This window comes from Bidens hawaiensis, unplaced genomic scaffold (assembly GCF_021521415.1).
Source record: "Bidens hawaiensis isolate Kalapana, Puna unplaced genomic scaffold, B.hawaiensis_p1.1 tig00021180_1, whole genome shotgun sequence".
Lineage (NCBI taxonomy): Eukaryota > Viridiplantae > Streptophyta > Magnoliopsida > Asterales > Asteraceae > Bidens > Bidens hawaiensis.
In genome coordinates this window covers 117,985-140,372 of record NW_027493274.1, presented here as the reverse complement: position 1 = coordinate 140,372, position 22,388 = coordinate 117,985, and the positions used below count along the sequence as shown (strand labels likewise).

General features: G+C 34.6%; 1 protein-coding gene across 1 annotated transcript; it reads right to left on the bottom strand.

Moving 5' to 3' along the window:
* Positions 1 to 5,359: 5,359 nt before the first annotated feature.
* LOC143562867 (calcium-transporting ATPase 1-like) lies at positions 5,360 to 10,649 on the bottom strand. Its single transcript, XM_077050556.1, has 7 exons — positions 10,255 to 10,649; positions 8,582 to 8,636; positions 6,575 to 8,502; positions 6,332 to 6,490; positions 6,080 to 6,251; positions 5,716 to 6,014; positions 5,360 to 5,631 (listed from the first exon to the last, which is right to left on the bottom strand). The coding sequence occupies exons 1-7, from the start codon at positions 10,426 to 10,428 to the stop codon at positions 5,383 to 5,385; spliced, it is 3,036 nt and encodes a 1,011-aa protein (XP_076906671.1). The 5' UTR covers positions 10,429 to 10,649; the 3' UTR covers positions 5,360 to 5,382.
* Positions 10,650 to 22,388: the final 11,739 nt, after the last annotated feature.

The following is a 22,388-nucleotide window of genomic DNA, read 5'->3' as shown; positions in this document are numbered from 1 at the left end:
ACAATTGTAACATTTTCACATACGCAATCGTGATTCCACCTACACAATACATTAATATGCATGTGTTTATAATATATAAATTGGTGTAGGTAATATATAATATTTAACGCATATGGAGAAATATGATTGAAGTTATATTTATTTAACATTAGTTTAATAAATAACATCAATCAAAAAATAATAATTAATAAAATTTAAAGGTAACTTTCAATTAGTTAGTAATAATATCACATAAATGCTATTATTGACTTAAGTTTCGCTTTGAAAAGTCTAAAAAACAAAATAATAAACTACCCTTTTTATTAAAATATTGGTAGATTAATATCTTCATAATTACAAGTTTGCCATAACTTTTCTAATCCATTGATTACACATAATTAATGGTCCAGATTAATTTCTCGCACTTCTCGCTGTAACTTGACTTCTCGCATGATCCTTCCCCTATAGATAAGTCAGTCTTATCTTTAATTTAATTGTATTTGGATTCAAATTTTGTATTTGAGTTAGTATAGGATTAGGAACCATGGGTTTATATATATAATTATTAAGTTTTTCCTGTTAGTCGTTTCTTAATAAAAGAGTCTTAGAGAGTTCTACAAATCTCGTGTTCGTGTTCTTAATTCACCCGCTTAAAATTTAACATTTAAAGTGTGTAAATTGTTTGTCTTGTTGTGAGAATGAATGTTTTGATACATAGAGAAGATCTGGTGCACCTTGCTAACATAGTGGAAGAAGTAAAAGTGCTTAGTTTTCTAGTTGGAGTGTCTTGGTATGATTGGTGTATGTTTCGGGTGTAATTAGGTGTTTGAAGGGGGAGGACTGATGTGTTCGACACTAAAAAAAAGGGTTGGAGGAGGGAACCCTTACCCCGGTACCCATTTGGATACCCATCACCCCACCCCGCAAGAGGTATGACGCCGGTAAAACACCTCCATTCAGTCCGCGACAGATCTGGGCCGACCCTCAGGATCGAACTCGCGCCACTACGGCTTCCCTGTCTTAGTAGAACTTCATTGGTCACGGGTACCTCAAGGCCGCCCGTAGTGGGATTCGAACTTGAGACCTCCCATAGAAAAGCCCAAGCCTTATCCAACCTAGCTAGACACCAATTGGTATGTGTTTGACACTAGGCATTATGTTTTATGGTGTTTGTTTTGTTGTTTGATGGTTGTATTTGAAGTGTCTAGCCTCTTACTAGATTTTTTTCTAATAAATTCTTTTGTTGGTTTTTGAAAAATAATAAAATTTCTTATTCTTACAGCCTTACCATAGTGTATATGAAAGTTGAGTAAGATAGAATTAAAATTAGGTGGTTTTATGTTAAATTATATATATATATAAATTAAAGCAAACAGTAACATTTATTATATATTATTTATCAAGATTTGTGTCCCTTACAAATTCACTATTCATTTTCTATATATTCACTTGGATTATAGTTTATGCTTTGTTGTTTGTATTGCATTTTTTATTAGAAGTGCTTTTTATTTATGAGAGAGAAAGAGAAATCGATGTTTGTTACTCTTTTTTTCTAATTTTTGTATTCATATAAATCTAGGAAAAGTTTATCTGAATACTAGAAATTCATATATATATATATATATATATATATATATATATATATATTATTTTAGATTCTAGTAATCAAATAATTAATTATAATGTATGCTTAAAAGTCTTATAAATTTGTTCGGGTGTTTATTTGTTAGGTAAAAACTATAAGGTGTGTGATTACTGAAAAAATGATTGTGATGGGATATTTAGGTTGAAAAGTGTTAGAGCATCCATGAATAACTATGGTGGTGGTTGTTCTTTCAACTGGTTATTTTGCTATACAACTTGTTTTAGCATAAACCTATGTTTTCATATATTTTAATATATGTAAAAGTAGTTTAATATTAAAATACACATTGGTGGCTAGAAAACGTATTCATTGCGTAAGAACTAAGGTACACAGCAATTTAGTTGAAAACGTGGATTTGTAAACATAGACGTATAGGTTAAACTTGTAAATATTTTAAGGAGGTGTTTTGATGGTTGGTTAAGTTCCATAAAATGGTAACTAAAGTTTGGTACATGTTGATATTAGAGTTTGTATGAAAAAGGATGATAGAGTGCATGTGCTATATTAATCATTTGTTGTTGATTTTTCCTCTCCCGAATTTCGAGTATTGAATGAATTGAGATGATAACATTAACCTCCTTCTTTAGTATTGCAACATGATTTAGAAAAATGAAATTATGTTGGAATAAATTGCATATCACAAAAGGTAATCAATTTCAACTTGTAAAGTGTTAATGACAATGAAGTCTGGTAATCTTCTCTATCAAGACCTAATCTTCTCTATCAAGACGGTTTGTCATCTTTTCCGACAAGACTTTGGTCATATTTTCTAGAGAAATCATTTTTTCATATCTAACCCATGAAGTTCGTGCATGTGTTTCTAGTTTTTTTTCTTAAAAAGATTTTAAAATAACAATAAATAAATAAGACGACTACAAGTTGTAACCTCAATTAGGTATGTTAAATGATAATAAAACGAAGGTTTGTTACGTTAAGATGTCAGGTTTAGTTAAGTTTCATGTAAAGTGTCTTATTATAGAAGAAGTAGAGAAAAACAAATTACTAATTATGAGTGTTCTCATTCATAAAAAGAGTGGTCAAAATGTGAAACAAGATGTTAAGGTATCAAAGGAGATGGTAATAATGAAACGAAGCATTGCATTCACTATAAGCAATATTGACATACTCAATGCTTTGAAAGAACCTGATATCTAAGATTGTTAGATGCAAAGGAACAACGAATTATGAAAAACCATAGTAGTCCATTTGAGTTATTGGTCAATGAACTAGAAACTAAAAAAGATATCAGCTGGTATTCTTTATAATCATATCGCATATTAGATTCCCATATGAATGATCCATACTTTCATGTTTAAAACTAGCTTTTATAATGGAATTCTAGTCGGTGCGGTTACACACTATAAGGATAAGAACTAACCAATCGACTGGAGGCTGTAATCAATAAGACAAGCGATTGAACTAAAAACATTCTTTTTAATAAACTGTTTAATATAAAAAAGTTCAAGTTTTAGGCTTCGTAAAAGTCTGAATCTCTCTCTAACTCGTGTTTGGCAAATTTTCAGCTTTCAAATATTTTGACGGTATTCTCAAAACTTCAAATCGGATCATTTAATAGATATTGTAACACCCCGGCCTAAATTGGGCTGACGTGTCACAATAAACATTGTTTCTGAACAAAAGACATGATTTTATTTTTTTACTTGTCAAACTTATAATACATTAGATAAGGTAAACTTAAGGCTATTTTACAAACTATTACGGTCAAAAGATATTTTATTATGATCCTCATTCTTTATTCTTCTCTCTTAACCCCGCCCATAGTAACCTGTGTACCTGAAAAAAATAATAACGGAATGAGCCGAATGCTCAGTACGGAATAATAGGCTCAAAACGACTTAATGAAACGTTATTTGGATTGAACTTATGATAATGATACGATGCAAAGTAACATAATGAAAATAAATCGTATCATACGTATGTACCCATGAGCGAACATAAAACGTGACAACATACAGGTAGCTACTCCTGCATATTTATCACATGAGATGGCGAGTTGGCATACCCGCTATCCATCGATCTCCTTAATATTAATTCTAGGACCGATCCATACGCCTCCTAATAGTCATATGTACCACTTGTACTTAAGAGACGCCGTGAACTGATCTCACCGTCACGGGTGGTGCACATGTTGTCGGTGCCGCAACAACATGCTCGTGGGACACTCCACAAGAAGCGACACTCAGGGTATCGGAATACAAATGAACTTATTCATATAACTCATAGCAAACATATTTTCGTAACATATATCGGAACATGTGATAATGAGTATAACCAAACATAATAATATCGCATGACATGAAAGCTAAATCCAATGTTTAATCAGAATTAAAATTCAACGGACATTCAAGTGAATTGATAATTCAAAGACGTGAGGAGTTATAAAAAATATATATTAACTCAACTGGTTTATATCAATTGAATATAAAAACAATGAAGAGTGGGGTAAGGATCTGTACCTTTAATGTTTCAAAGCAATACTAACTTGTGTTGGAGTTGTTTGTTTATCTACATACGAGTCATTTTATAATTAGAGTTATATTTAAACTTCTAAACTTCTATTAGTTCTTCACATGTGTATATGTGTGTATATAATATATATATATATATATATATATATATATTATGTTCGTGATTTATTATATATTTATATAGAAACAGTTAATTCGTTTGCTTTAATTCATGCTTAGTACTTACTATATTTAACTATAGATTATATTGTTATGGTAACACTTTTGTATGTTTTATTAATTATTAATAGGCCTTTCAAATAACACATCTTATAAGAGTTTTAAATTTATAAAAGATATTTTCAATTAAACTAAAACAGTAATCATCATCATCATCATCATCATCATCATCATCGTACTCAGTATATCCCACCAATAGCAATGCTATGGTAGGGTCTGAGGAGGGTAAGATGTAGACAGCCTTACCTCTATCCCATAGGGATAGAGAGGCTGCTTCCGGTGAGACCCCCGGCTCGATAGTAGTTTTGCATCAAGCCTTGGACATAAGGCACATAGCACTCAATCATCGGGACACCGGCTGATTTATTGTTATTATTTTTATTTTAGATTTTGGTTACTACAGATATATTTAAACGAATATGCAAGTTCTATGATGAAAACCTTGTACCAAAGTTGGGAAAAGTACTTTCGAAGAATCACCACATAGATTTGTTAAAACGTTGTAACTCTTCAGTAAAACTGCTCAACATAAACCCCATATTGTTTGTAGTTACCACTTGTTGGTCCAAGTTACCACTAAACACAAGCAGTAACGATAAACTACTACGAGTCCCCCTTGCCACTGATTGACCAAATTGTTAATCTCGGTTTCTGTTGATGTTTATACGAGGATGTACCTAACATCAAACTCGTATCAATGTTTTTAAGATTCTTTTTCGTAGGTCTTTTACAAATCCGGTTTGATCAAAATGACTTACTAAAATCACCAACATAGAGCATTCAGTATTCAATATAGAAAAGATAAACCAATTTTTGTAACACAAAACTATTAGCATGCTAAGAGCATTTGAAAATATTCTAAACTTTTAACTTTGTTGACCCCATTCCAGGTCAAACAGTCATAAGCCATCAAAACTTTAAAATGTAATTTCAACCATGTGAGATCAAAATATGTCAAACCAAGTACTAAATCTGCAATCAACAAAATAGCTTGATGGCAAAAGCTTACACAATATAATAAAACCGCGTTTAAATTGTGTCTATAACCTTCTATCTTGACCCAACAGGAATCATCTTCACAGCAGCAGCAATAGGCATCCCCAGAAACCCAATCATGACACTCACAAACCACTGGGCCAGAGTCAGAGGACTTGTGTTTGCAAAAGTACCCAAAAATTCAATTATTATAATCTGGAAGATGACTGTGCATGTCAAAACCGCCAGAAACACATAGTTTTTCAGCATCCCTTTAAACACATCTATTTTCTCCATCTCCCTTGAGCTTATCTCATTGAACACCTTCATTTCATAACAAACATAAATATATAAAACACATAAACTTATTTATTTAACAATTTTGGAACAGATTTATATTTAACTAACCTGACAAAACACGAACGAGTTGAAGATGAGTGTGTTGAGAACCAAATCTGAATCTGAGCTGTCAAGGTGAAAGGCTGATTTTCCTTTGGTCTGAAGGTACCATATGACTACAAATTGATATAATGATTGTCCCATAATGTTTCTCCACATAACATTTGTTATAAAGTTTCCTTTTCTTCCGACTGGTTGTCGCTCCATTAATTCATCAGTAGGAGGTTCAGTAGCTAACGCAAGTGCTCCCAGCGTATCCATTATCATGTTTACCCATAGTAGCTGAACAGCAGTCAAAGGAGCACTTCCTGAACACATAAAGGTGAATTTAAAAAAAATATCTAACTTAAAAAAATTTAACTTGCGTGATTACCTGTCAGACAGGCAGACGAAAAGTTGACAATTAAGGCGACAACATTCACAGTCAGCTGAAACTGAACAAACTTCTGTATGTTCACATAAACTGAGCGACCCCACTTTGCCACGGTCACAATTGTAGAGAAATTATCGTCTAGAATGATGACATCAGCACTCTCTTTCGCCACCTGGATAATTCAAACAGGTAATAAACTATTAGATTTGAATAATGTTTCATCCGATAAGAGTAGAATAACCAAATTGTTACCTCTGTCCCTGCAATTCCCATTGCAAGTCCAATATCTGCTTCATGAAGTGCTGGAGCATCATTTGTACCATCTCCGGTCACAGCAACTACCTCCTCAAATGTTGTTCTTAACTGTTTCACAAGTGTATGCTTATCCATTGGAGAAGATCTTGCCATCACCTTGATAAATTTTCAAAAGTAATTTAAATTAAATTCACTCAACTAAGTTTGAAAATAAAATAACATTAAGGAACACAGAAGCACCTGAATTTTAGGAATAATTTTAAACAACTCTTCCTCGGTCTTTTCACGAAAGTCTGGACCTTCAATGGCTATTCCATCATCTGTTAAAATCCCACATTCTCTAGCAATAGCTTTTGCAGTGTTAATATTATCACCTGTGACCATACGCACGGTAATACCAGCAGATCTGCATATTGCAACAGATTCCTTCACACCTGGACGAACAGGATCTTTGATGCTCACAATCCCAATTAAAGTATACCCCTCAAATGAAATCGGATCTTTGGAATTAAATTCATTTCCCAATTCCTTGTAGCAAAGGCAAAGGGTTCTAAGAGCTTCATTGGCTAATAGTTCAATCATATTCTTCAAATGGTTGTTTAATTCTTTATCAAGAGTAACAATCTCACCATTTTCGTTCAAGACTTTATCACATGCAGCTAAAATAATTTCAGAAGCACCCTTGCAGTGGGCCCGGAAACTTCCGTCAGCGAGTTCTAGAACGACCGCCATACGTTTCTTTTCAGAGTTAAACGGTTCAACTTTGACCAGCTTTGACTTTTGAACCTTGGTTTGTTTTTCTTTAAGCTTAAGACCAAATTTCAAAAGAGCTGTTTCAGTTGGTGAACCAAGAATTTCAGTAGTGTTTTTATCAGTATTAACTACTTCTCCACCTGTATTATTAAATATCGATTCAACTAAGATTTTAACAACTGAATCAGGAATTGTGGAATAAAACGTTGAAGCTGATTTCACTTCCTTAATTTCTCCACAAATCCATGTTTTCACAAGTGTCATGTGATTTGTAGTTAAAGTTCCAGTTTTGTCACTGCAGATATTAGTAGCAGAACCCATGGTTTCACAAGCTGCCAGGTGGCGAACAAGAGCTCGATCGTTCATCATCTTTTTCATAGCAAATGCAAGACTTAATGTCACCGCTAACGGTAACCCCTCTGGCACTGCAACCACCACAATTGTAACTGCAATAGCAAAGTATTCAAGCATCTCAAGTGCATCATCCCCAGACCAAATCCAGTGGGACCCTTCTTGCATCTTGCGTACAAACAGTCCTTGCACCAAAACCGCAAAAGTTATAACTGCAAAAAACAGTCCAATTTTCCCAATAATTGTTGCTACCCCGTTTAACTTAACTTGTAATGGGGTCTCATCATCTCCACCTTCACTTAAAGTTGCCATTAACTTTCCCCATTGGGTTCTCATTCCAACTGTGGTAACTACCATCTTACACGAACCGTTTTGAACTTTCGTTCCAGATAATAAAAACGGGTTCTCAGCAGTTACAACTCTGGGATCACTTTCGCCTGTTAAACTAGATTCGTTTATCAATAACGAGAAACCAGAAACAAATAGTCCGTCAGCAGGAACTTGATCACCAACAGCAAGATGAACGATATCACCGACAAGAAGCTCGTATATAGAAATCTTTTGTCTGCAACCGTTTCTAGTAACTTGAATGGTAATTTTCTTTTTCTCTTTATCCAGATCTTTAAACTGTAACGACTGTCGATAATCACTTGTGGCGGTAACGAATACGACGAGTAAAATACTTGCAACAATCCCGAGACCATCATGAGCACCCTTTGGCCAGCCTTCCATTGTAATGCCAACAACCAAAGACACGAATGCACATAAACCTAGTATCATTAATGTTGTGTCTTGAAGAGCTTCCCATACATAAACCAAGAAACCTTTTGATGGGCTCTCGGTGAATTGATTGATTCCATAAATGTTTTTTCTTTTGTTGAGTAAATCCTCTAAAGTAGAGATTCCGGTGGCGGTTGATGTGGCGATCTTTTTGACAATGCCTTCAACACCATCATGAGCTTTTAGCTTTTCTGAATTGCGGCCTTCAACTATTGACCCTAATTCAATAGGACCTATTTGAAATCCTGCAGCTTTGACTTCTTCAGGTACACTGTAGGTTATGCCTGGAAGAAGTCGGGTAGATGTTAACATAAAGACTCTTACACTGATGAAAAGAGGATTTTGAATATTCAAGATGCATACCACTGAGAAATTGAATTGCTGCATGTGAAACCAGCATCAAGGTTCTTAGACTCTCCTACAAGTTTAAATGCATCATAAGCACAGATTACATCAATCAGAAGCTATAAAAGATGGTAGCCAGAGGATTGTGTTTCTCAGAACTCAAAACTTTATCAGACTCTTTGTTATCAATATTGTCATAACAAATTAGTGTCTGGTGATCATATAGGAGATGGAGAAATCTTCAGAAGAAGAAACTATTAAGAGTAGGTAGATAGATGTTCAGCATCTCTGTGTTACAAGGATTATGTATTTATTATTACTTTTAGAAGGCATAACCACCATATCCAAGATACAAGCTTATGTGGGATGTGGCACATTCATTGACATGTCCATGGCGATTCATTAGGAAGCACAGAAGAGTGGGATTCAAACCGAAGGTCTATAGGTTACCTTATCAAAGTTCAATCACTTGAGTACTCATACTAGAATCATTTAAAAATCATGACTTGTGAGCATGATCAATTTTATATATATGCACTTTTATAAATAGTAAACATTGCATAGTGACGTATACATCTTTGTTCTGCCGAGTAAATCTCATTTTAAAGCTAGATCCACACAAGCTTTGTTATAATTAAGATATACAACAAGCCTGTATAAGAAAACCTCATGTCACCAATATCAAATTTAGATTTCAGAGCATGATTTAAAAATAAATGCAAGAAACACCTAATATTCAACCAACCTAAATGTTTAATAAATTAGTGACTACTACTTCCAGGCTTGGTCAAAACTGGTCAGAATGAGGGTATGTGGGAGGGTGATATGTTAAAACAACTAAATCGATGAAGAAATTATGAATGGATAAAAGATTATGCAACTCTAGTTATATATAAAGCTTATTTGGTGTACAAAGAGTGACACCTCCAAAGCTTGTGCCACAGCTTTCGGGACCTAAACGCCTCTGATAGCCTCGTGCTTTCAAAAACCAACCTTCCAAATAGCATTTTATTGATTAAACTTCCTTGTATGAGAATCTTGTCAATTTAAGCCCCGTTATAGCTAGATCCATTCCCTAGATGCCTCTACTATGAAGTTGTTCAACTACAACAAAACTTATTCCTCCAAATGCTACACAGTTTGTAAACCAAAGCCGGAAAACCTACAGCTTAGGTCTAAATCTACAAATCATGATCTCATTTTCCAAACACTACCTTATGATTAATTTACTTGACAAAAAGGATCCTACGTAACAGAGTAAAAAGAGATGCAACTTCTCATTGTACACAAAGCTTATTCAATTGTACATAGACAACAACGCGTACACGTAGCCCTTGCCTGAGTTTTCAAAGCCTAAAAACGTCTAGAAACGGCTCGCATTTTTTAAAACCAAGCTTCCAAGTAGATTCTGTCAATTTAAGCCCCGTTATAGCTAGATCAGTAGATCCATTCCCTCATCTAACTGATATCTCTACTATGAAGCTGTTGACTTACAAGTTACAACAACACGTATTCGTTGAATCGTGATAGTAATCGAGCCTAATGAAGTCATATACAATGCTTCATAGTTTATATACTTAGAATACAATTAGTTTAATTTAATCAACTCAATTAATCAGTTACACAGCTACAGCTCACCAGATTCAGTTTCAACTCATCACAAAAAGGCTAAATAATAATAAAACATATACCAGATTAGATCGCTGAATGGCACGGGCTTCGAACCGCTTCGAGAGATTAGCCGTGAACCGAAACCGGCGTTTCTTATTCTTCACCAGCCAGCAGAGCTTCCTCCATCGCTCTAACGCTTCCTCCGATGAGTTCTTCGGCTTCACCTCAAAATTATCATTCAAATAGCTCTCCATACCTGTCTACTACTACTGTTTCACTTAATCGCTGCTGTTTTTATTGAAATCGCATGAAAATCTGAAAAGAAATAAGGCAACAAGTGAAGATCAGTTGCAGTTAGTATGTAGTGTACGGATCGGAATTGAATTAAATTAAATCGAAGAGGATTAGGTAGATCAATGAATATGACTTACAGAATTATTATTATTAATATTGTTACAGTTAACTTGGAGGATGGTTTGAAAGTGAAGAGAGGGAGATGTGGTTGACCTTTTGGAAGAAAACAGACACGCAGCTTTTAAGTTTTAACCTAAACCACCGGGGCCTGCTTTATTTCCTGCTTTACTGGCTGATGCTTTATTGGCTAATTGGATTGGAAATTATTATTATTTCTCACAATTTTAAAGACAAGTTTTCATTTTAATTTTATTAGATCAAAACGTGACATGGTATTTTGCGCCATGTGTTATTCCCGTTAGTAACAGAGAGTTTTGTAACAAGTGGTGTAGACAAAACGCCACAACTTCCCTACAATAATTACATATATTCCTCTCTCTCTCCCCTCCCCGCACACAATTTTATCAAAATCCGTGTCAACTTCGCGTTTTTATGGGAAACGCTTGGCCCAAAACGCCAAGCCAAAAAGCCAGGGGGAGGGGGCAGTGTTTCCACTCCAAAACGCCACAACGTGACCTGAGTACGCTTGGTCTTCCCTTTGTCTTGTAATTTAATTTGAGGGGTAATTTTATATAACAAAAAATAGTGGAGATCAAATATATATTTGTCTATAAATAAATTTATATGATAACAACAGTGGGAGGATTGTGTTTCGAAATTTTGTTCTTCCTGCTTATGTTGTTGTACACTCGTTGTTGTGATACGCGTGTATTTACCCATTGCATGTGCCCTCCACTTCTTTAGTTCTATATTCTACTTCTTTAGTTCTATATTTACTTGCAGGGTTGTTAACACATCTGAAACAATCAATTTGTTGCTACAGACGGACTTCAATGACACATTTTCTCACCTCCGCTTGACGAGACGCAAAAATAATGGTGTCTTCATCGGAGTAGATGGAAACGTAAAGGTAATTTCAATTTGCTCAATTCTTCTTCCGAGTAACTTTATTGATGTTTGCTCAAAATAACATTTGATTTATGTATATGGCATATGTATGTGCAACTCAAAAATGCTATTTTACCTACACATGAATTTATACGTGCGTAAATAAATGGTTATAAACTTCAAAAGGAAAAAAAAGAATAAACTAGTTTAATTGTTTTATATATTTATATATAAATGCATTTGTATGTAAGAGATACAAACTTAATAGAAAAAAAAATTGTTGATAAAAAGTTAAAAACAATTTTTAAGGTTTATACATCTCCTTCTTTTTAACAGAGTTTGAAAGTAACCCTCAATACCCAAATAAGTATTTCTGAAATAGGATGTTAACCGTTTGTATTGATTTTGACGTTTCAGGTCTGACTCGTTCAGGAATATCAGCAAGGAGGAGACCCTCCACTTTGAAAAAAACCCCTTGAGTTAGGTTTCGACTCAAGCCATAATGATCACCTCCATACCATTAAACCAAAAGGTTTATCATAGGTTTATACATCTTAATTAGAAGATAAGTCGGATTGTTTTAATAATTCCAGTATTTAAGTAATATTTAGTTTGATTTGACTATATTTTACTTTTATTTTGTGATTCAAGTAATAGAACAAGAGCCATAAATTGTAATGGTGTTGTATTTAAGTTTAAATGTATACAATCTCTTTGAACATTTTTTAAAAGGAAAATAATTTTTTTATCATATAATACTGTAGCTACGACAATTGTGTTTCACGTATTTAATATTAGCATGAACAGGTAATTTAAAACAAAAGATTTAAGGATCAAATCGTGATCATGTGCTCTTTTGTCTGTGATTTACATAATTACATAATATATATTGTACCTATACTATGATTGTGTTTCACATATTTAATATTAGCATGAACATGTAATTTAAAACAAAAGATTAAGGATTAAATCACGACCATGTGCTCTTTGTATGTGATTTACAAAATTACCTCTTTTAAGTTGATCAGAAGTGCATATAGAACCTCTAAGATGGATTACTAAAAAAGTCTAACCGACTGATTTTCAATAAGACCAGAAATAATCACGTTTGAACATACCAACTACCTTATCATATTTCATTATTTTGGTTTTCTAGTTTAACTTTATTTCTATGCAATTATTACTTTGTACAAATATACTTATAGAAAGTAACTTAAAATAAAAATATGTAGAGGTTTTTTTTCCTATATTAATTGGTATATTATTCTTGATATGAAGTTATGAACAAAGGTAGCTTCATTAGGTAACTTTACCATGTGCGATTCATCAGTTACGAATTAAAGTGAAAAAGAAATGGTTCCATTTGTAGGTCTTTTCTTACTCGTCCCTTTTAGGTTCTCTGTCTAATTAAAATACAAAATATTCCATAAGTGATAATAAAGTCACTGCTGATAAAGTAATCAAGATATCAAATCATAACTAAAATAAAATAACTGCTCCGTAGAGATATTGATGGTTTGGTATGACTCTTTTCATAACCAACTTTTATTTTTATTATTCTTTTGGTTAGGACTTTTGATTTTATGTTTATAGCTAGGGATGAAATGAGTAGAGTATCGATACCATTAATGCCTATCTTAAGTTTGAACAAAATTAACCAAATATTGAATGTATTGGTTGGGTGGGGGTATTTATGTTATGATATCTACTTTGGTATGTTTTCCTAATCTACATTGATCATATGAAATTCATTTGTAACCAAGAGTAAACTAGAAACCTAAAATCGCATCAATTTTATTTGTAATCAAGAAACCATAATTCTAAAACCAAAACATACAAAATGTTATAAAACCCTATCAATTTCTATAAAAAAAACAATGAAAAAATATACGTATACCGATATCTAGTACAGGGTACCAATACCTAATGCCTAAGAAAAACTCTACATTTTCTAATCGATGCGGGATATCACACCCTATTTATCAGTTCAGTACTCATGCAGGTAAGATATCATACCGGTATCGAGAAAACAAATCACATCTTGATTATCTTGATTTATAGTTAATAAATTAAATAAATTGATGCTAAAACCACTTATATATATATATTATTTTACAAAGAACTTTATACGTTGAAAACTTTTATTATAAATTTTTATTTTATAAATAAAAAGTTACGTATCCAGCATTCTTCTATAATAAAAATTAATATAGCTTTATATAAATATATTTACCTAAATTATACTTGGATTTATTAAATGAAATAAGTTTATATACACCAATATCACCCTAACCATATTTTTCAGTGACTTAACTAAACTGTTTATAATCAATACCGATCGCTCGTGAAATCTAAAAACCGAAATATTGGTTGTATACGTTTTAACTTTTAACCCATAATAAAACCGGTTCATAATTATTTAAAATGATGTTGGAGTTGATACCAATTATACTAATCTGTTTCATTGTTTTTAATATACGTCGACATGTAAATATTCTGTCTTACATTTGTCCTTTTAAGTTTAACAAATATAGTTTTTTAGAAATAGGAACAACTGAACAAGTGTATGTTTTTTACTAATATTTTTAAGATCTATACCCCAATAATGAAGTGGAGTACATGCATTATCTCATGGCACGACCTTTAAGAAAAACAACGTTAAAAGAAAGAAACAAGAGTAAGATACGGATCCTGGTTATAATTTAATGTGTCATATGTTTCGGTAAGTTTTTTTTTGTTATTAATTACTTCGAGTCTTCGAAAACTTGAAGTTCATAATTTCTTCATTCTAAGTTTCATTATGGTTTAACTAACAAAAGCTAGTTTAAGTATCACGTTATCACATAGACAACAGGCTTTAACGAACCTAACCTATAACAAACGTGTTATGATTTAACTAGATATTAAAATAACAAAAGAATTGTAATTGGTTGTAATGAGGTAAACGGTGAACCACAACTCAAAAGTTTCTCAAATGTGTGAGGCCCCGTTACCGGTAGCCCTACTTTAGCGTCGGATTTACTCATAAACACAGTTCTGCAAATCAGAGTTACTTAAAACTTTCGCGGAATATAAAACCTCAATCATTCTTTTATAAAACAGTACAACTTGTCTTTAGATCATAAGATAAAAGATCATATATAAAACGTCGTTTCTTCCATCTTCAGATGCCAGCCGTTCAGTCCATGTCATGTGCCATCCTCATGCCAGCTTGTAAAACATAATTATCTGCGTGCATACTAAAAGTCAGCTACGCTGAGTGAGTTCTAGTTAATCAAGCAACTTATCATACAACCACTACATGCATTATATACGTATCCGAAGACACATAGTCCACTATCTAACCTGCTCACTTTACCACTTAACCTCTTATTTACCCCTACAGCTTAGCCACTCTAATAACGAATAACGTTATGCCACTTTGCCACTTTAATAACGAATAATCGTTATGCCACTTTGCCACTTAAATAACGAATAATCGTTATGCCACTTTGCCACTTTAATAACGAATAATGTTATGCCACTTTAACACTCTAACTAGACCCCTATCCAATTCTATCACACTCTACTTCTACTTATCTATATCACACTTCCTATCAGTTCATTATTTACATAATAAGCAAGTCACATCATAGCATTTATACCCATTAATAACCACTAGACAATCACTATCCTTGACGATACGTGCAATATCCGAAGATCGTTCACACGCCGACAAGCATTATATAATAGCTACATAGTATGACATCTATAGCATACACTTATCACTTAAGGTAAGTGTATTCACACTTCACATCGAGTATGCACACAGCCCCGAAAACATAACAAGGAAATGGGGCTAGAAACTCACCTGATCTCGGTTGCGTCCGCCGTTTAAGGTTATTCCCTTCCTTTGCTGTGCGCGACTAACTATTTAATAGATACAATATTAAATATTGCTCTAGCCCTTCTTACTGCTTACTTAACTAATCTTAAGCGTCTAAGCCGATTTTACTCCACTGAGTCATTACCAGGTTAGTTAATCGTTACACGTTAACCTTTAAAGGTATATTTCATAAATTAATAAAGTCCAGGGGCTAATATGTAATTAAACCATTTATTCTAAGTCCAAGGACCTTTCTGTCATTCTTTCAAACTTCTAATTCGTTATTCAGAATATAGCGAACTGGGTGAGTAATGAATCACCTGATTCGTTAACTAATTCGCTATCTTACATTATCTGATTCGTTATCCTAGTCTTTAACGAATGGCCACATAACGAATTGGCCTTTATAACGAATTAACCCTTATAGCGAACTGGACTCTTTATAGCGAACTGATCTTTTATAACGAACTGGCTTTAACGAATTGAAGCTAGTTCGTTGTTCTTCCTTAACGAATCATCATAATGAATTATTTAACGAATCGGAGCTAGTTCGTCATCCCTTCATTAACGAATCAGTTCACGAATTAAGGCTAGTCCGTTAACGAATTACCTTTAATTCGTTAGTTTCACATAACGAATTAGGGTTAGGGTTTTAATATTCTTTTCATCCTTGTATACGCTTTTCCAGCGCCGTCTTTCCGGCGCCGTCATCGCCGGAAAACCGGGATCTTACCCCATTTACCCGTTTTTCATTCCAAACAACTTATGTATGTTAAAGTTTACATCTTCCTCACATAATAGGGTCCGATTTACTATCCTACCAAGTTTCATGCAAAACCGACTTCGTTTACCGTCCTTTTCATAAACCGAACACTACTTGTTTTACTCGAAACGAACCAACTAACCCATTTACTATCAAGTTCATTACTTTATCAATAATCATGACCCGATCTATCATCCTACCAATTTTCATGTAAATTCGTACACGAAAAGTAAACATTTTTAACAAAAACGTACCTTTAATGTTTATAATCTAAATCACTCGAATAGACCAAAACCATATCAAACGAACTCGGAATTGAGTGATTCAAGTGGCCACGGAACCGTCTTGCCCCGATCTACAAACCCATGAGCTCGACTTCGCTGGAAACCACCGCTACAGTCGCCGGAACAGCTGAACAGTTGCTAGAATCTTCACTTTTGAGCTGCTATGGTTTTGCTGATAAAACTCAGACTTCCCGACCTCTGATCTAAGATCTAATCGGTGGAAATCTTCATTTATATACCATGAACACTCAGTTAAAATTTGAGAGAGATCCTACGGCTATATCTCCGGGAATCTTTGTGTCTTTGTGGGTGGTTTTCTCAAAAACGGGAATTGGGTTAAGTGTGTGTTTTGATGGTGTAGGCTATGGTGTGGAGATGTATGAAAATGGAAAGTATTAGGGTTTTAAGGGGTGTTTATACTATTTTAAGCCCATGGACCTAAGACTCATCTTTCATTCTTAGTCCATAATTAATTCTATCTAATTAGTTTACTTGAACCATCTTTGTTATTTTATTATTTCTTTAACCACTTAAGTAAACTTTGTCTACTATACGAAATAATATATAAAATATTATTATTAAATTTTGGGATGTTACAAAATGCGTTAAGGGGGTGGCACTTGAGCCCCTTGGTGCCCTCTTTACATTGCCGGCGTGGCGTGCTACTTAAAAGCAAACGTATATGACACTTTTAATGCCCACTTGTTAAACCATAACAAATGGCTTAATGATCAGTAAAAACGTCTCTTTAAAATTTAAATTATATCACAATCAAATGTATAAAATATATCATATCAAATGTAAGATACATAAGAATAAATGGACTTTTTTTTTCCTAGAATGATATTTCAAATAAAGGGATCCAATTAGTACAATAGAGAGGCATGTAAGTGGGCAACAAGCTGCACCGTCACCCTCTTTTGAATGAACTTTATTTATCATCTTCTTATTCTTATAAAATTATGCCTCCCAAAACACTTACAATATTATTGAGTTTCTTCTTCCTTTCCTTTTCGATAATCACCACAAATCGCCCTCTCCTTTTTGCCATCGCCATGAATCTTCATCTCCAACTCATTTTAGGGCACACCTCCAATGCAAACAAGTTGAGCCTTGTAGTGAAGATTAGTATTTTGAATATGTGGTATGTTGTTAGGGATTTGTATAGGCCCCGTTTTGCTTTCTTGTGTGATGAAGTATTAAGAGCATTCTCAATTCGTCTCGTATAATTATGGGAGTGGAATTTGTAAATTATAGGGTGAAGTTGTGAGTGGTTGTGAGTGTAAATTATAGAGTGAAGAGAGAAATGTAGTGATTTTTTTAAATTCGGGAATTTTTGTTTGCCCTTATTTTTTTAATATTTGTTGAATTGGTTGTGAATAAAGGAGGAAGAAAACTGTAATGATAAAGATATAAGAAAATTTTATTTAATCGAGAAGGGGAGAGAAATACAGTGTTTTTTAATGTAATTATAGAGATAGAGATAATAACGGGCTGAGAATGCTCTCTACTGGAAAATAATATGAAGACTAAAAATATGATTCAAAAGATATAAGTCTAGACCTTTTGATTTTGAGACAATAGCTAAGTTTTGAAGATATACCTAAACTTCAATCTTCCTAATACAAGTCTTGACGTTTTTGCTTACACGTCGACACAATCTAGAGAAATATTCTATGGCACATTAATATTGTTATCTCTGAGTTTTTTGTAAATAAAATGTTTGTTGAGCGACACTTGGCTTTTAGGTACGATCCAATACCCGTTGGGTTACGAGTATTTATCGGTAAAAGATTTCATTTGTTAATCTATTCTCCTTGTAATTTAATATTTTCGTTTTTCTCTACTAGCTTTTGCTAGATTAGTTTCAATAAATGTTGTTCGGAAAAAATTATCTATCAATTATCAGGTATACCATATACCCATTAGTTTGTTAAGAAACACTCGTGGGGCTTTTCAGGTACAATTTTTTCTTCCCGCTCTAGTTTTTATAAAATTTTATGTTTAACAACAATAAAATTATAACATGAGAATTTACATACATGTCATCATCATAAAATGTTTGAAATTATGTAAATTTCATGACGATATAAATTTCAACAAATTACTTGTGATTACTTTCCATCGTGTTTAATTATCTTAAAATTTTCTTCCACTCAATTTTTTTGAACAAATTTCTTTAATCATTGTCGTATGTCGGACTTAAACCCAAGACCTTCCCTTTTCAAATCAGGTAGTTTAAAGGCTTTGCATCTATCAATAGACCATCACCTCATTGGTTTCTTATGCACATTTAAAGATATTGTTCGCTCGAAGTTGATTAATTATTCGTTATTATAGATAATCATTTTTTGGGTCAACAATTGGAACCAAAGCAAATCGAATATTCTATGTTACAGGTCTATTCTTGATTGATTTTTTACTTTTGGAAACATTTGATTTATTCTTGCTTAAGTAACTCAGAATTTATTCCTGGTTATTCAACTTTAAGTGGCATAAAATCTCTGATTATTCGTTTTGGATTTGTTCTTACTTTCATTTGATCATTGTTCTTTAGTGAAACTACTTTTTTCTCTATAAATTATTCTAAAAAATTTTCAAATGGTAAACAATATGTTATGGAATGCTGGTTTAAACTTCGGATGAACCACAAAACCTGTTTAACCAAAGACAGTTAGCCATTGTAGGATTAGCTAATATGGTAGAGATGCATGTCTTTTAGGTGGAAAATCTTGGGTTCAATCCTAGACAAGAAATAGATAGCGGTGTAATTTAAAAAGTTAGTAACGTTCCTGTTTAAAAAAAATCAAAGAAAGATTGAACAAAACCCATATGATATCTTTTAAAAAATGACATGCTTTGAACGTATACAACCATCCATCTTGCCATGCTTGTTGTCACAGACCAAATATTTAAAGATCGGATTGCTTGCTTGTGCCTGAACGTCTGGGGTTGCTTGCTAGTCCTGGTCTTCATCAGGCACGACCTTAGCGGGAAAAACGACACATACATGCCTAGTTGTGCTTGCACAACGAACGCAACGTTGGTTGCGAGCTGTGGTTGCTTGTCTGATGAGTCCACGACAAGAGAAAACTAGTAAACCTTAATCATAAGCAAGACAAAATGGCTTACCCTCTGGCGCCACACAAAGCGTCAAGATTACTTAGTTACATTATGTATAATAAAATGCATGATCAAGTAATAAATATTGTTAAGAATTGTAAAGACTAAATCGTAAATATAGTTGTAAAAATAGTTATAATTACAAATACATATAAGATAACTAAACAGTATACTTGTAATAAGAGACTTGAGCCTAAAATTATATATTCACGGGCGAAAGCTAAATTTATGCATGAGGTTTGAAGCGTAACAAACTCGATTCAATATAATCTATTAAGTTAAACCAGTTAAACCCAAGCTTTGTCGGGCTTATTTACACCTCATTATATCACTTAGTTTGGTGGCTAAAGTTTCCGTGTGATCGGGTAAGAAGATAATATCGATATGTAAAACAAAAGTAATACAAAAGATAGTGGTTTGAATTGTCATATTTCTTTTGATTAAAGGGACAAGGCTAGAAAAGAAGATAGTAGATTAATTAGGACCATTAGCTTTTGTGCAACTAGATACACTAACTTTTGATAAATTAATACGTGTATTGTAGATAAATTATTTTATAAAAATATGTACATTTACGTGATGTGGAATTGTGGATGAGTAGTATAGAGGTAGGTACCAAAGAGACCCAAATACTCTTAAGGACTATCCGCGGGTCACTTAGGAGTCCCTCATAAGACACCCGCGGGGCATACAAGTCATCCGCATAATCATTTGAGGAAGAAACACTTCCATAGCACATGCGGAAACATCATAGCACCCTCAAAAGTCATCTGCAAGAAGGAATACCCTTCCGCGTAAATGACCACGAGGTAATGCTCCGGGACAGCTGTCAATAACTAATTACCTTCTAGAAGATTTACCGAGATGCTTTCTTGGGCAATACATGATTCTTCGGCCAATCAGCCAATAACACCTGGCAAGGTCGCTATAACCGTGCACATGGCCAATATTTTCCCATTAACCAATGATAAAGAGACACGTGTCCAGGTTGTTATACATGCACATGCAACGTATAAACTGAACCAATCACATAAGGACACACGTCCAGACGGTTATGCAGGTATCTTCTTAAGGGACAGCTGGCCCAACCACCTTCCCACACCATTCGGCTATAAATACCCTCTCAATCATCATGAGGTATTCATTCACTCCCGCAGTACTCTCTCAATTTACTTAAGTGCTTATCTCCTACAGAACAGTACTCATTCTCAAGCCGGAGGGTGGTTACGGGAAGACCCCCCTCTTGTTCTTCCCGTAACGAGCTCACGGTGTCTGTTTTGCAGGTGTTCGTCACTGGACGTTAGGCAATTGGGTTCATATCGTTTGGCAGTTAACCGTATCCTACCCTGTTGACTCATTGGATCTAGGACCCATACTTGGGGAGTAGATCCGTGTTTCTTCATTGGCGCCATCCGTGTTTTTTGTTAGAACAACAATTTTTGTTTTCGAAGTTACGATATGAGCCAAATTTCTAAAGGGCCGACGGGGACCTCAGAACAAAATCAACGTGTTACTAGCCTAGAAACACGTGAAAGGACAACGTCATTGTTTGCTCAAAACCTTATTCCCGATGAGCAAGATGATGTTGTAACAACTAGAGGCTTTACTTTGGGTGGTTCATCAACTCGAAGGCATTTTACCCCACTGGCGGACACAGCGCCAGTAGGCACGAGAAATGTAGTAACACCAGCTGGCCCCACTCCTAATGACATAGGAGGGGTCACAACTTAGAGAGGTTCCAATTTGGGAGATCTTGGGCGAATTATGAGAGATAATCGTCGGACTCATTTAGAATTGGACCTCGAAGAAAAGTCAGGTGACTCAGTTCCGGTGAAAACTAATACAGCAAGTTATAGATCTGAAGCACTTTTATCTCCAGAAGAGTGGTTCCGTATTCAACAAGAAAGTTTAGCCGCTGAATATGGTCGAAGGGTACGGAATGAACGTTTCCACGTCCGCGCCCTGAGTTATGACGACCCTCCTAGGAGATCTATTTCTCCTCCAATAAGGGGAAGTCATATCCAGTACAGTCACCTAGACGAGCAAAACCAGAGAGAAATTCCAAGGTTACGCCCTCATCCCCGCATAAATATGCGAGTACCGTCCAATGAAGAAGAACTAGACAGACACGACTCAACATATCATCCGGGAGGTAGCTATTACAGCGGGGATAGCCGTTTTATCCCATCCGGAGAGGCTAGTTATCCGCGACCGACTGTTCGCCATGCAGAATACTACAGCAACGCGGAACACGACTTCTCCAAACCATACCGCCCGGAATCTTTCGCAGAAAAATCAAAGTTCATTCCGGCCATCGCGACAGCTCCGTTCCCGATAAACGCAAATATACCAACATCAGTTGGGATATATAACGGGATGACAGACCCCAGTGATCACCTGCTGAGGTTCGAAGCAGTTGGTGGAGTTAGTGGTTGGACTCTTCCATACTGGTGTCACATGTTCGCATTGACATTCACTGGGGCTGCACGAGAATGGTTTGAAAAATTGCCTTGCTGACATATTAAGAGTTGGAAAGACTTCGTAGCAAAGTTTTCCCAACACTTTAGTCAGCAAAAGAAGCACACTTGCGACCCGTCTGAGATACTTGACGTAGTAAGGTGAAATAATAAATCCATTGAGGATTTCATTACCCGTTTCAATAACGAGAGCCTCAATATCGGAGGGGTCAGCGAAGACATGCTGAGGGGAGCATTCCGAAAGAATTTAAATAGTGACGCTCTGATTCGTACTCTAACCGGAAGAGATGGTATGCCCAAATCTTGGGACGAAATCATGACGTCAGCTAAGCTATTCGCAAGGACTGAGAAAACCTTGGGATCCGGCAGTCAAAAACAGGTGCCAAAAGTCGAATTCCAA